We start from the raw sequence: 13,236 nt of genomic DNA, 5'->3' as shown, positions 1-13,236 counted from the left end.
TTAATCACAAATATTTGCACTGTCATCATAACTCAGCAGAGAGGCAGGGAAATGGAAAGAATTAAGTGAAATGAGGGAAAAGGTTTACTGTAAAATGCTTGCTCTCTGTAACAACCTTAGAACTCAAGTATAAAGCAAATAGTTTTGAAGGCTTTTAGACAATCCAAAGAAAACAAGCCTAGGAAAACATTTCAGCAGCACCAAACTATTTGACTATTTTAGATGGAAAAGATAGGAAAAATGTATGCATTTCGCTTAAAAGGGTTTTTTCTTAAACAAGACTGACATAAATGAGAAAGAAGGTGGGAGGAATGAAGGAAAAAGTAGAAAGAAGAAAACTGACAGAGTTAAGAGCTCAGCATTTAAAAAAGCCAAACAAAACACAAACACGTTTTCAGAATGAATAAATGAATTCCTATTCTGTATGGTTTTAGGAGGAAATTACGTGGTACTGAGAAATAAACAGATTTTTGGCATACATTCTTGCACTATATGTGGCAGTGCAAGCACTTTTCTCCACCCACCCACCAAACGCTGTGTGAAACTGAAGCTCGTCACCAGGTGGCACTGCCTGGTGGTCCAGCACCACACGCTACCCCCGCATCCTGTCAGCACAGGCAGCAGGAGGACCCCCGGCCCCAAATGCTGCGGTGATACCCGGCCTGCGCACAGAACAGCAGGGAGGGCACATACTCTCTCTGCAGAGCATTTGTAGAAATGCTTCGCTCCGGACGTGCTTTGCACTGTCTGGCAAAAAGCTGGATGAACCACTTAGCAGCAGAGTTCCCCATTTCAACCGCTGGCTTCCCAGAACGGGCTCTCCCTAGGATGTGCCTGGACTGTTCTTCTAGAAGAGCCTGAAGGCCATCTTCAAGACCAGACCTGCTGTCCCATCAGATAGCGATCTGCAAGCACAGGTCTCCGTGCAGTCAAGGAGCACCGTCAGAGCACAGAGAAGCCTACGGACTCCAGAAACGACATCGCTGTACTCCCAGAAACCATCTGTGAGGCAGCAGGGAGCGCGATTAGAGCCACGCTCTCCGCCAGCAACAGCCAGGGGCACACAGTCACAGGGAACCAAGCACTGTTCAGGCTGCCAGCAGATCACAGGTACCATCCTCTCCAGAGGGTGGTTTAAATGGCAGAAATAAAGTCCTGACCACCTGAGACACCAACACAGCACATCTTCTTAATTATGAGCTGAAGCACCAGCTAATACGTTCACAAAAAAACCCCAAACCTTTACTTTTTTTTGTTTGCTTTAAGATATATGTCAATGGGTAAAAAAAATATTCTGCAAATAATATGAGGCAAAACAAATCCCTTTTTTTCCCCTTTAAATTTCTTTAGTGGTATCATGAACACTGGAATCAAGTAAAATCGAACCATTTGTAAAAGCATGATATAGATCTCCATCGCACAGAAAATGGTCTGCATTTAACAACTGCTTCTCATTCCACTATGATGCAACAAATTGGAGACAAAAGCTTTAAGAGAGAAAGTGAGACACACAGACAGACAATTTCATCACTAAGAACTGATCTCATACTGGCCGAGTAACATTCCTGTACCTATTCTCACATATTTGCAAGTTAAACACTGAGAACAACATACATGGTGACAGGTTTCATATAACACTTTTTTAATAGAATGAAAAGCAATACGATACAGAATAGCACGTCTGCAGCAGTGGTTCAATTTAAAGTAACTGATGAAAGGATTTTCAATTAAGATATCAAATAACAATGTTCCTAATTACATTTCAATACACAATTCTGTTGTTCAAGATCATCATGGAGTATTTTAATAACTCCATTACTATCTTGGTGTTTCTACTGCTTTTCTGCCCACTCACACTTTGCATATAATTATCCTGAAACTACATGCCATGACTAGTAAGTACAGAGGATTTTTCCCCCAATGCTTTTTCCATGAGCGCGCTCTCTATTCTGCAGAAATTAATATATTTTCCATTGCATTTTGAAGCAAATTTTAGAAGAGCAACATTAAAATTAATTGGGGAAGTATTCTTATAAGCTAATTAGACCAAGTTCTCAGCCCTCATGAAATAACTCTTCTGGTTTGAGGTGTGAGCAGGGAAAGAAAGTTTGGGCCTTTTAGCGATTAAAGTGTCTCACTTTAAACTTGGGACTGCAGCTTCCAGAGTATATATTAACTTCAGTATATACAGTGTCTAAATGAAATCCGTTTAAATTTGTAAATATAATCGGTAATTTCAGCAAAAGCCTGTTCATCTATTTTTCCCTTTTTTTCCTTAACAGTTACTATTTACAAAAGTACTGATTCTAAACCGGTGAAATGGATAACCAGTAGGAAAGCAGTTAAAAGAATGATGAACTGAGAGTGCAGCTTTCCCATCTGACAATATTTCAGAATGTTTCTGTGTAGTGAACAACAGCTTCTTGAAGCCCAAGTGATTTATATGGGACTTCAAACTGCAAAATGTGAATAAAAAGTTCAGAAAAATTTCAAATATGCAGAAGCATCTGGTCACAGGCTAAAATCAAACTGCTTCTAAGGTCATTTCAGACCTCATCCTCAGGGGAGCACTAAAAAGAGCTCGTACCTCAACTTCTTTGTGGTCCTACATTAGTAAATGAAGAAAGAAAAAATAAAAATAGTGTTAACCTTTGCACTACTTTCATAAAGAAAATACAAGCATGAATAAATCCTCCAAGCGGTCTTACAATATATGGCTGCGGGAAGCAGTAACACTTGTTCATGCGGAAGTACTCATTTAGCAGGCTTAAAGATGCAAACTAGAATTTTTCTGATCCCTTAAGCGAAACATGAGGAAGACGGAATGCGAGGATAACACCTTACACTTGCTAATTCAGGCAGTATGTTACCAAACCATCAGGCTTCATTTACTTCATCGCTATGACACTGTGAACCTGTCAGCTCCACAGTCACAGAATCACAGAATGTCAGGGATTGGAAGGGACCTTGAAAGATCATCCAGTCCAATCCCCCTGCCGGAGCAGGAACACCCAGATGAAGTTACACAGGAAGGCGTCCAGGCGGGGTTTGAATGTCTCCAGAGAAGGAGACTCCACAACCTCCCTGGGCAGCCTGTTCCAGTGTTCCGTCACCCTCACTGAGAAGAAGTTTCTTCTCAAATTTAAGTGGAACCTCCTGTGTTCCAGTTTGTACCCACTGCCCCTTGTCTTATCACTGGTTGTCACCGAGAAGAGCCTGGCTCCATCCTCGTGACACCCACCCTTTACGTATTTATAAACATTGATGAGGTCACCCCTCAGTCTCCTCTTCTCCAAGCCAAAGAGACCCAGCTCCCTCAGCCTTTCCTCATAAGGGAGACGCTCCACTCCACTTGCTGGCAGAGGCTCCAGGGACAGGGACGAAAGCTCCCTCTTCAACGTGAAATAAAAACAGGCACACAGGAAGAACTTGCCGACCCCAAACCCTCCAGAACTACTTTTCCACCTCTCAAAACCCAAGCGCTGAACGGGGCGTCCCGGGGGTGCAGGTGCCCGGCTGAACGCGGCGGCCCCCAGCGTACCCCCTGGTCTCAGACACGCGTTTTTAAGGCGGTTCGGATCTACCCTTCCTCTGGGCTCTCCCCCTCCCAGCACCCCTATCCTCAAGCAGTCAGTACCTTCGGAGTGACAGCCGTCAGCGGGCCTGCCTCCCTTCCCGCTCTGCCACTTCCCCCGGGCTGCGCCAACGCTGCCGGAGCGGGGGGGAGCGACGAGAAGCCTTTTGGGGAACACCCCGACCCAGCCTCCCCGAGGAAGACTGCGATCGCTAGGGGAAAGCTCTCGCTGCCGTTCCGCTGCGCTTCGCGGCTTCTCCCGCTCCCAGCCCCTGCCAGCCCGCCGCTCGTCCTCCCCCGCCGCTGGGGAAGCCGATGGTTTCTCCGGGAAGCACCGCAGCTGTCGCCGCTTCCTCCCTGCTTCCCCGTTTGTTCCTCACCGGGTCCCCGCAGCGGCCGTTGGGGTGAGGCTGGGAGGGTCGGGGTGCCGCCGGTCGGCAGGCGTTTGGGGGCGGGAACGGGCTGTGCGGAGAGTGACCGTTGGGAGACGCGTTGGAACCAGCGACCGTTGGCGGCGGCCGTTGGGGCAGCTGCCGCTGAGGAGAAGCGATGGCGCCGGTTCCGCCCGCCCCCCCGTCGCCCTCGCCGCCGGTTGAGGCTGAGGCTCCGGCAGCCACATCCGTGGCTGCCGGAGCCTCAGCCTCAACCGGCGGCGAGGGCGACGGGGCGGGGGAAGCCGGCGCCATCGCCTGTGGCGTCATTTCTCCCTACACGTCCAAGCTTGAGGTGGGGGGGGGGGTGCTGCATAGGTATTGGTATGAGCAAAAACATCGTTTGCACAGTTTTCTTAGTTTCGGAAGGCAAGGTGAGCACAGGGAACCATCACTATAGAAAACAGCAACTTACTTAACCGCTGTCAGGTGTCGAAGTATAGGCGCTTCAGAGTTTGTTCAGGTGAACTGAGTTGTGCTTCCTTCCTCTACACAGTTCTTGTATATCCATATCCGTACAGAGCTCTTTCACAGGATTAACGACACCCCTCAAAACCTCACTTTACTCTTTTAGACTCGAGACCGGTCTTAGTTCCCTTCTTGCAGATGCATGTATCAAGAAAGGGTCCCCTACGAAAGCCGTCCCTTTGAAATTCAAGTTTAACTTATATCTTCTTTTAGTGACTTTTTTTTTTTTTTAATTTAGGAGTCTGTCATTTGTTTGTATTTTCTGTTTCTCCTTTTCCCTTCTTGATTAGGGACGTATGTTCTGATGAGAGGAAATAGAAGCGTGTTAGAGGAGTTTTCTGTCTGTGAACTTCAATGTTAAACCTTAACGCAGTTTTAAATCCTAACTCTGATCTTATTGTATTTACTATATTTACGTCTCTCCCTAGTGTCCCAAAATCAACATGTCTAGCAAAAAAGCAAAGACGAAGACCACCAAGAAGCGCCCTCAGCGCGCCACTTCCAATGTATTTGCCATGTTTGATCAGTCACAGATTCAAGAATTCAAGGAGGCCTTCAACATGATCGACCAGAACAGGGATGGCTTCATTGACAAAGAGGACTTGCACGACATGCTCGCCTCCCTCGGTAACGTCTGGAGGGAGGGCAGGGGGTTCTGCCACTTGTCTGTCTAGCTAATAATTCTCTCTTGTCAATAGAATAATCTAACATTTGCTAACCTATTGCTCTGGGATCTGTTACCATGACTCTCAGCTGTGAATAAAAGTGATGGCATTTTATGAAAAATAACGGCTTTGCTTGTATATCTGATCTTTTCTTGAGGTTTTTTTAAGCTATGTGTATGTTTTCTGCAGGAAAGAATCCAACAGATGAATACCTGGATGCCATGATGAATGAGGCTCCAGGCCCCATAAACTTCACTATGTTCCTCACAATGTTTGGTGAGAAGTTAAATGGCACAGACCCAGAAGATGTCATCAGGAATGCTTTTGCCTGCTTTGATGAAGAAGCAACAGGTACGTGGGTGAAACCCAGTCACTTTGTGGGAACAGAGAGGCATATTTTTATGTCGTTTATTTGGGTTTCATAATAGTAGGCTGATTTTTGCACCTTGATAAATGAAGTAGGACACAGTAATCCTTCTAGATGGCATATTATACCAAGTAATGAGAATTGACTTATTATGAGAGGAAAAACTGTCTGGCTGTTCTGTATGAGTACTGAGGACTAGTAGTAATGTTCTTCTGTGAGGGTTTGAAGAAGGGTGTTTTAACAAGGCAGTGTGTGTGTTCCTCAAAGTGCAAAATAAGATGGATTTGCTTTAAGAAGATGATATTGAAAAAGTCACAGATGTGAAATTTGTAATACAACTGCATTTGTCCTCCCCCTGCAGTAGATTTGAGATGCATCTGAATTCTTCGATGTATTTAGTATTTCAAGACAGGCTGTTGAGACTACATAAACTCTTTTGAACCCTCATCTTGCCTCGTGTATGTTATGGCTCTGATGACAAATGCCATGTGTCACGCTCTTACCCGCAGCTCAGTTTGCATTCAGGTTGCAGGAAGGGCTGTAGCCCTAATGATCTAAAGATAAAACCAGGGTGGGGTTTAGAAGTCAGAAATGACAAATTGGACTGACTTGCATAGCAAGGTGGGGGGAAAGAGGAGGACACAGAGCTCAGTTTTACTGTATCAGACTTTCAAGGTCGCACCTGTAATCTTGAGGTTAGAGTTTATGCTTTTATTTCTTCATTCATGTAGGCTAAATTCCAGAGAAGTGTGTAGCAACCAGGGATGGATCCTTAGGACAATTCTGAGGAATTACAGAATATCAGTGCTTTGACGTGTTGTGAACGTGTCTTAATAGTGCATGCCGAAATTGTGTAGCCTCTGTACTGGAGATGTCACTGCATCTATAATTTTCCTCACAACTGTCCACCGCAGTATTTCATTCTAACCTGTGGGTATATGCTCTGAACCTTTCAAAGGATATGATTCCATTTCAAACGCTATTTTTGGTCTGTGTATTTTTAGCACCTTTTGCCTTTTCAAAGAGCATCCCCTTCCTGCTGAGGTGTAGGTAAACAGGCTTTCTGTTGGTAAGGCCTTTTCAAATGTTAATTGACTTCCTCCCTCTCAAGGGAAATCTCTTTACCATCTCCTAGAGAAGGAAGTTTTGTTAGTAGGTTAATTATTTTCTCTCCACAGGTAGTCTGACTCGCTGTGCTACAGGGTTTTTTTTGTGTGCTCCCAGACAAGAGCTTGTGAATTAGGATATAAAGAAAATGATTGTGCTACCAGTTCTTTTGAACAGTAACCTTCTACATCCATGTAAACAATAAGTTACTAGTTCAGGCCCCCGTGTACTGATAAGATTGATTTTTCAGCTCTGTGTGGTAAATGTTTTAGTCTAGTCCTAGGATGATTTGAGGATAATGGTTCCACAGTCTCCCTTGTGTCTTATGCCAACCTCGGATTTTAACCAGGAAACATGTTAGATAGTTATGCTGGTTTATTGATTTTTAATTCATAATAGTCAAAATGCAGTCTTCAAAATAACATGTAATGTATTTGTAGGACCCATGTTATCTTTGCCATTTATTAATTTTATTATCAGATTTGGCTTCTGATCAGTTTGTTCCTTTTTAAAATGAACAAAAGCATATCCAGCTATGTCAGACCTTTTTCTTCACTTAATAATCTCCATGTATGTGTGTCTTTTGAGCCTGATTTTCTAACTCTACGTCAGTGTAATTCTTTTTAAAAAGAACAATACAAATCAGATCATTTTGATGAGGATAAGTTAGTTGTACTTGTTGGGTTTTACTTCTGTTTCCTGTATTGCAAATCTAGTTGGATATATTGCTTCAGCATTACTGTTGTATGTAGTACTATGACATTAGTATAAAAGTTAGATCTGTCTGCATTTGGTATGTCTTTTGTCTGCAGAATGTCATCTGGTTTGTGCTGTCTGCTACAGGCTAAATCTTAAATTTTGCTTCATTAATTTGTTGCTCCCCATATATGTTGAAGCTGTGTGTGAGGCAGAGTGGGAGTACTGTTTGCTTTACAATTCTGTGCTGCTAGAACTTTTAGTGTATTCCTAGTCTGGCAACCTAGTTCAATGTTTAAACACTTAGCTGTTCAGACAGAAGCATCTAAGTCCTTGGGGCTAAACTTGCAGCACCAAAAGCCTTGCATTTTTTGAATACTAATCCGTATATTATCTGTTGTGACTACTTGGTCTCTGTAGGATTGCAGAAATAGAAAGCCTCATCTGTTTAGCTGTTCTTCCCCCTCCTTTACGCACATGTGCAAAGAGACAACTCCAAAATTTGACCCAATTAAGATGGGCCTGGCTAACTGAACGTTCTCCCCATTTTTAAATTGCTGTTAGCCTTTCATTTGAAGTCAGTAGTCAAGGGCTTCTCTACATTGGGATATGATGCTGTTTTAATTAGCATATGTTTTAACATGTGGGGTTTTTTCCCTTCCCCACAGCATACACCACCCCCATGATAATTTGTCATGCTTATTGACTGCCTTTTGGTCCTCTGATTACCTGTTTGGTTTTGTCTCTCTAATGAACTGTTTGCTTAAGTTATTCAACTCTTTCCAAAGCAGATTTTTTTTTTTTAAATCACATTCTAATTGAATCTGCATCAGTTCATTTGGGTGTCTGCTTATGACTTCCAGCTGTTCTAGACAGTTGACTGGTTTTTTTGGTGGTGGGGGGGGGTTGTTTTTTTTGAACATACTTCTATCTCCTCTGTTCTGTTATTGATGTTTCTCCAATTGAAATTCAATAACCAATTTCCTTCTCAAATGAAGCGACTATTGTGCATTTAAAGGCATGTTAAGTCTTATTTCAACATTAAGCAGTTTCAACATTCTTACGTTCTACCATTTGTTATGTGCATTCCTTTTTTAAACTCTAAACTTTCCTGGATTTATTTGGCAACTGGTGGTTCTGCCCATCTATTGAAATTGAATTAGCAGAACATACTTAGCAACTGCTCATTTTGGAGAAAATTAACAAAGATATAAAAATCTTCTGCTAAAATTTTAGCATAATATAAATAACTTAATACATCTTACCTTTTGTTTTGGCTAGCTTCTTCACCTCTGCCTTACCACAGTAAACATTATTCCTCCCTCCTGAGTTAACTTGCTCAATCCTGCCTGACAGTCTTTTCTGTTATGAACTCCTTCCCTGGACACTTGCCAGCAGTTTGCTGTATCCACATAAACCACCTCCAGCAATGGTATTGTGCAGCACTGAAGAGCCAACCAGTGGTTATTTAGTCCCCAGAGGAAACCAGTTTACAGAGGTCATGCGAATATATCTAATCAAGTCAAGAAGAATGTAAATCAATTAAGAGAACAACTTGTGTAATAAAGACTAGCAGTGACAGGAACTTGTTTTTTGAGCTGTTGAAAATCAGCAGATGGAAATAGGTATTACTAGATCACCGCAGATCAGGCCCTCCTTTCAAAAACCTGTATGAAATGCAGCAAACTTCCGCCCCCGCCCACTTCCCCTTTTCATTCAAGGAATTTCTTTAGAGTTCAATTAAGAAAGTATTTTGGGCTCTTGATGCAAATGCATGTATTACATGCTGTATTAGTTAATTGCATGACTGTCTTACATTCATCCTACTGCTTTCAAAGACTTGTCTAAGAAATAGTTTCCCTTTTGTGTTTTACGTCACATTCCAGGGTTCATTCAGGAGGACTACCTGCGAGAGCTGCTGACCACGATGGGAGACAGGTTCACAGATGAAGAGGTAGATGAGCTGTACCGAGAGGCACCCATCGACAAAAAGGGCAATTTCAACTACATTGAATTCACGCGCATCCTGAAACATGGAGCAAAAGACAAGGATGACTGAGCAAAGCTCCTGATAACCGCAGATAGCTTTTTTTTTCCCCACCCCTCCAGTAATTTTACTTCTCAGGATCCGTTTTTTCTTTTTTTCTTGTTGGTACCTTTCACATACACTTTTAACATTCCAGCTTTTTCCTCTGTGGACTCTGGGGCTTCTCAGGCACAGCTGCACCTGTGTAATAAGACCGGAAATGAGTGGGGAGAAAGGACAGTTTATAGTGATAGAGGTTTGGGGACAAAGATCCGTGAGCGTGGAGGCCCAGGCAAAAATGTTAGTGCTACTTACCCTGTCTAGATTTTTACATTTTTAATGGTAACTTTTCAAATAAAACTGCTATATTAAGTATATCATTAAAATTTTCATGCTAGAAGTGAACTGTTATCTAATCATATCTGTAAATATTTTTGCAACTGTATGCAGTTGTGCTGTTGCCTATTTTTGCCTTAAAAATGAAGCATAAGTCATTTAAGCATACTGATTTTTGTACTTCACCAACTACTTCATTTACTACTGTGAGCATATACAATGAAGAAGCTCCTATCCTTCAGATTTTAGTGCATTGTAAATTAATGATTCCTGTCCTAGACTTGCACATTAAAATGTTTAAATCTTATGGATGTAATTAGGGGGTGTTTTACCACCTTAGCACCACCATTTCTTGACACTGAATACAATATTAATACTGCTTTCTAAAACCTTATATGGTAAATCCTATATTTTCTTAAAAAAAGCATACCATCTGTGAGTAGAATGCCTGAGTGATCCCTCTTACCAGATCTGCAGGACTGACAATATAGAATTAATTACATTTCATTACAACCATTTATTTTTTCCTTTTCTTTCCTCTTCGCATCTTTTTTCAGAGCATTGTGAGAATGGGGCTGGATGAAGAAGGAAGGTGTGCTGTCTCTGTCTTTTTGGGTTTCTATCTGAAAATGTTATTCTTACTTTCCAAATGAAACGATATACAATAGATAGTTTTAAGAGCTTCTGCTGAGGGTGGTGCTTTGGGTGTGTGAGGAGGCATTCCTTTTTGTTCCATTTCTCATAATTATATCCTCTGGCTCTTGCGGTATGGAATGCATAGCAGATTTGCTACAGCACTCTGAAGCAACTTTGCCATAATTGGAATAGTTGTGGTTCTGGTTTTTTGGTCTTGAGAGAAAGGGTGATTAGAGTTGCTTCTGTCACTTCTAGGAACTGCATTGTTATCCTGTAAGAATTTAGGTTACAAAATCAAGAAATGTCATTTGGCTGAGAGCATTTTGCTGTTTCTTGGTAGGCTGCTATTATGAACTGAACTTTTAATAAATTTCATTAGAGGACAGTGATTATTGGTTTTAGAACTACACTGTTCTTTAATGAATAACCTACCAGGATTTGTCTTTTGAGAAGCACAAAGCTGTAAAAATCGTTCACTGATACCTATAAGAAAAAGCTCAGAAGCTTCTGCTCTCAGTCCCAGTTAGTTTTGTAAAGGAATGGGGGCTGTCCGGACACCTGAGGGACCACAGGGTGCTAACAGCAGGCCTGTAAGAAAAGTATGGAAGATGCTGAAAAACAGAGAGGGGGGAGAACAGTTCAAAACGCTTCCAGAAGAGACAGAAGAAATCCACATGCTTCAAAAATAAGTTTTCTCTCAGTTGCTGCTTTTTTTTTTCTCCTTCTGAAAATACTTACATTTAGAGGGGGCAGAGATAACTAGCTCGAAGAAGAACCTTTGTAAGCTCTCAGTGAAACCCATTTTGCCGTGTATGAGGGAGGGGAAGGTGGCCACGACCCCCCCAGCCCCCGGTTTGCGGGGGCCGCTGGCTTGCCTGGGAAGGAGCGGCCTGGGAACTTGCGGCCGCTCTCCGGAGCCATCAGCAGGTGGCATTACAGCACCTAACACCGACTTAGCTGAAGGGCAAATAGCTCACAACGCACTCCGTTGTTTTCTTTGAGTCCCGAAGAGCTCATTTGGCGCGGCAGCTCTGCTCCTACCACAACAAGGACTTGTGCTGTCGGGATTTTTCAAATTGTAGCTTCCAATATGCACTGAATTTGGGCTTTTTAATCAAATGTATTCCTTACAAAAGAAAGTGAAAATTTGCGAGCCAGTGTTACTCATGTATGTACAAACACACGTGGTGTATGTTTGAAAAACACTGGTTTTCAAAATAACTTAAGGCTGCCTTTGTACCAGGTACACTGCTTGTGCATTTCTCAGTATCTCAGTAAACACTCTTGTAAGATTAGCTTTGAAGAAATCCCCCAAATTCAAATTTATATGTTTGCATAACTTTGTTTGCATATGAAAGACTAAAACCTGTGATGTAAACTGAACTGTTGAAGCTCAGAGTGAGGCAGCTGGTATTTATCTATAGCAATAAATGCTAATGGTTAAACCCTAGTTCTTGCTTATGGGCCAGGGCTCTGTTGCTGTATAGCAATGCCTATATGCCATTTGGTCTTGTGATGACAAACTGTAATTCGCTATCGCTATTGTTCTTAGCCATGCCTTTGGGAGAATCTTTCTTTTACCCTCTCAAGTTTAATGGCATTTAATGCTCTGATACAAACATGTCAGAGACTGACAAAACCAGACTTTAGGTGGGTAATTCAGAGGCCTGGGATTTATCTTGCAAAGAACTTTTAAACCCCCACCCACTGCTGAGGCAGAAGGTCTCTGTGTCTGTCTGCAACCAGTAATGCTGGTATAGACTAACTGCAGTTCTCAGTCCTGGCAAACTCAGTAGGAGCCACACAGAATCTCCAAGTGTTCTTACTGAAGTGGGCCAGCAGAACATGAAGGCGTTGATGGTGAAATGCCTTTCTCCTTTTACTTTTTTTCTTATTAACTCAGTTGTTTTGTAGCTAGGTCACTTGAGTGGAGGGCTGGAACAATGTGGCCTTGAATCCTCTCAGCTAGAAGAGAGAAATAAAAGTAGGTCTGCAACATTCAGGCTGAATGTTAAACCACTGAACAATTGAATAAAGGAGGGTGGAACCATCACAAGCAGCTGTGTTTCTTATTGTGCCTTTTTATTTTTTTCCTTTTTTTGGGCAAATGAAGGAGCTTAGGCAATGATCCCAGCAGAAGGGATTAAAGAAATCAGTTCTACCTGAAGAAAGACTCTTTCCTGCTCTTCAAGGTGAAGTTCCCAAAAGCTATGATTCACAAGTGGGGCTGGTGTGCTTGTTTCCTGTGGTTGCAGAGGCAACAAAGCTGAACCCTAAATGAATTTTACCTTATAAACCGTTTCCTCTCCAGGACTGTTTGTAAACATTTTCCTCTTCAGGGCTGTTTGTGAGGAGAAGCAGCACCTCACCAGGGAACTGTCTCGCACACCTGGCCTAACACCCCCCATCAGTGTAGGTAATAACTTGTAAAGGTTGTCACTGCCCTTACTCCGCTTGAACGTTGTGTGCTGTGCGCTGCTGTGGCTCAGCACCTGATTATCCTTGAGCAACTCGGCTCTCTCCGTACTGGGAGCAGTCATTTTGTAAGCTGTGCTGCTGTCCCTGCTTGTGAATTAGAGCCCTTGCTCCTGTAGAAAGAGCAGTGGTGACTCCTTGCCTTCTTTTCAGTATTTCTTGCTGATGAGATTCAGCAGATCCTTACTCAGTATGCTTATTTTAGTAGTTATTAATTTTAGTGCCTAACTCCCCTAGATGGGGAGCAGCATCTGTCAACCTGGCAGGCATGCCTCCCTGTGAAGAGTACGAATGATGGTAAGCATTCTTCCCTGTCATCCAGGTACTAAGTAGCGAGTATTTAATACAACATCCAAGTGTCAAATAGAATGATGCTTGGTCTGAAAAACGTTGAGAGTCTTAAGATAATTTCTATCACTAGGGTGGTAGCATCCAAATACTAGGCACTTGGTGTG

At 42.6% G+C, this 13,236-nt stretch overlaps 2 protein-coding genes across 2 annotated transcripts; one reads left to right on the top strand and one right to left on the bottom strand.

Annotated features, from left to right (window-relative positions):
• Positions 1-1,642: 1,642 nt before the first annotated feature.
• LOC135985025 (uncharacterized) lies at positions 1,643-4,516 on the bottom strand. Its single transcript, XM_065627944.1, has 3 exons — positions 4,500-4,516; positions 3,638-4,172; positions 1,643-3,392 (listed from the first exon to the last, which is right to left on the bottom strand). The coding sequence occupies exons 1-3, from the start codon at positions 4,514-4,516 to the stop codon at positions 2,976-2,978; spliced, it is 969 nt and encodes a 322-aa protein (XP_065484016.1). The 3' UTR covers positions 1,643-2,975.
• On the top strand, positions 3,895-12,362 carry LOC135984712 (myosin regulatory light chain 2, smooth muscle minor isoform-like). The gene is made up of 4 exons (XM_065627151.1): positions 3,895-3,978; positions 4,902-5,100; positions 5,328-5,489; positions 9,195-12,362. The coding sequence occupies exons 2-4, from the start codon at positions 4,917-4,919 to the stop codon at positions 9,365-9,367; spliced, it is 519 nt and encodes a 172-aa protein (XP_065483223.1). The 5' UTR covers positions 3,895-3,978; positions 4,902-4,916; the 3' UTR covers positions 9,368-12,362.
• Positions 12,363-13,236: the final 874 nt, after the last annotated feature.

This window comes from Caloenas nicobarica, chromosome 2 (assembly GCF_036013445.1).
Source record: "Caloenas nicobarica isolate bCalNic1 chromosome 2, bCalNic1.hap1, whole genome shotgun sequence".
NCBI lineage: Eukaryota > Metazoa > Chordata > Aves > Columbiformes > Columbidae > Caloenas > Caloenas nicobarica.
The sequence above is the reverse complement of the archived record's forward strand: the minus strand, read 5'-3'. Positions and strand labels throughout refer to the sequence as shown.

Bases quoted from the DNA above. Each gene is read 5' to 3' on its own strand.
- LOC135985025 (XM_065627944.1), bottom strand. The intron at 3,393-3,637 runs GTACTGACTGCT...TTCACGTTGAAG, and splicing joins TGACGGCTGTCACTCCGAAG to AGGGAGCTTTCGTCCCTGTC.
- LOC135984712 (XM_065627151.1), top strand. From the start codon at position 4,917: ATGTCTAGCAAAAAAGCAAAGACGAAGACCACCAAGAAGCGCCCTCAG. The intron at 5,101-5,327 runs GTAACGTCTGGA...TGTTTTCTGCAG, and splicing joins CGACATGCTCGCCTCCCTCG to GAAAGAATCCAACAGATGAA. The intron at 5,490-9,194 runs GTACGTGGGTGA...GTCACATTCCAG, and splicing joins CTTTGATGAAGAAGCAACAG to GGTTCATTCAGGAGGACTAC.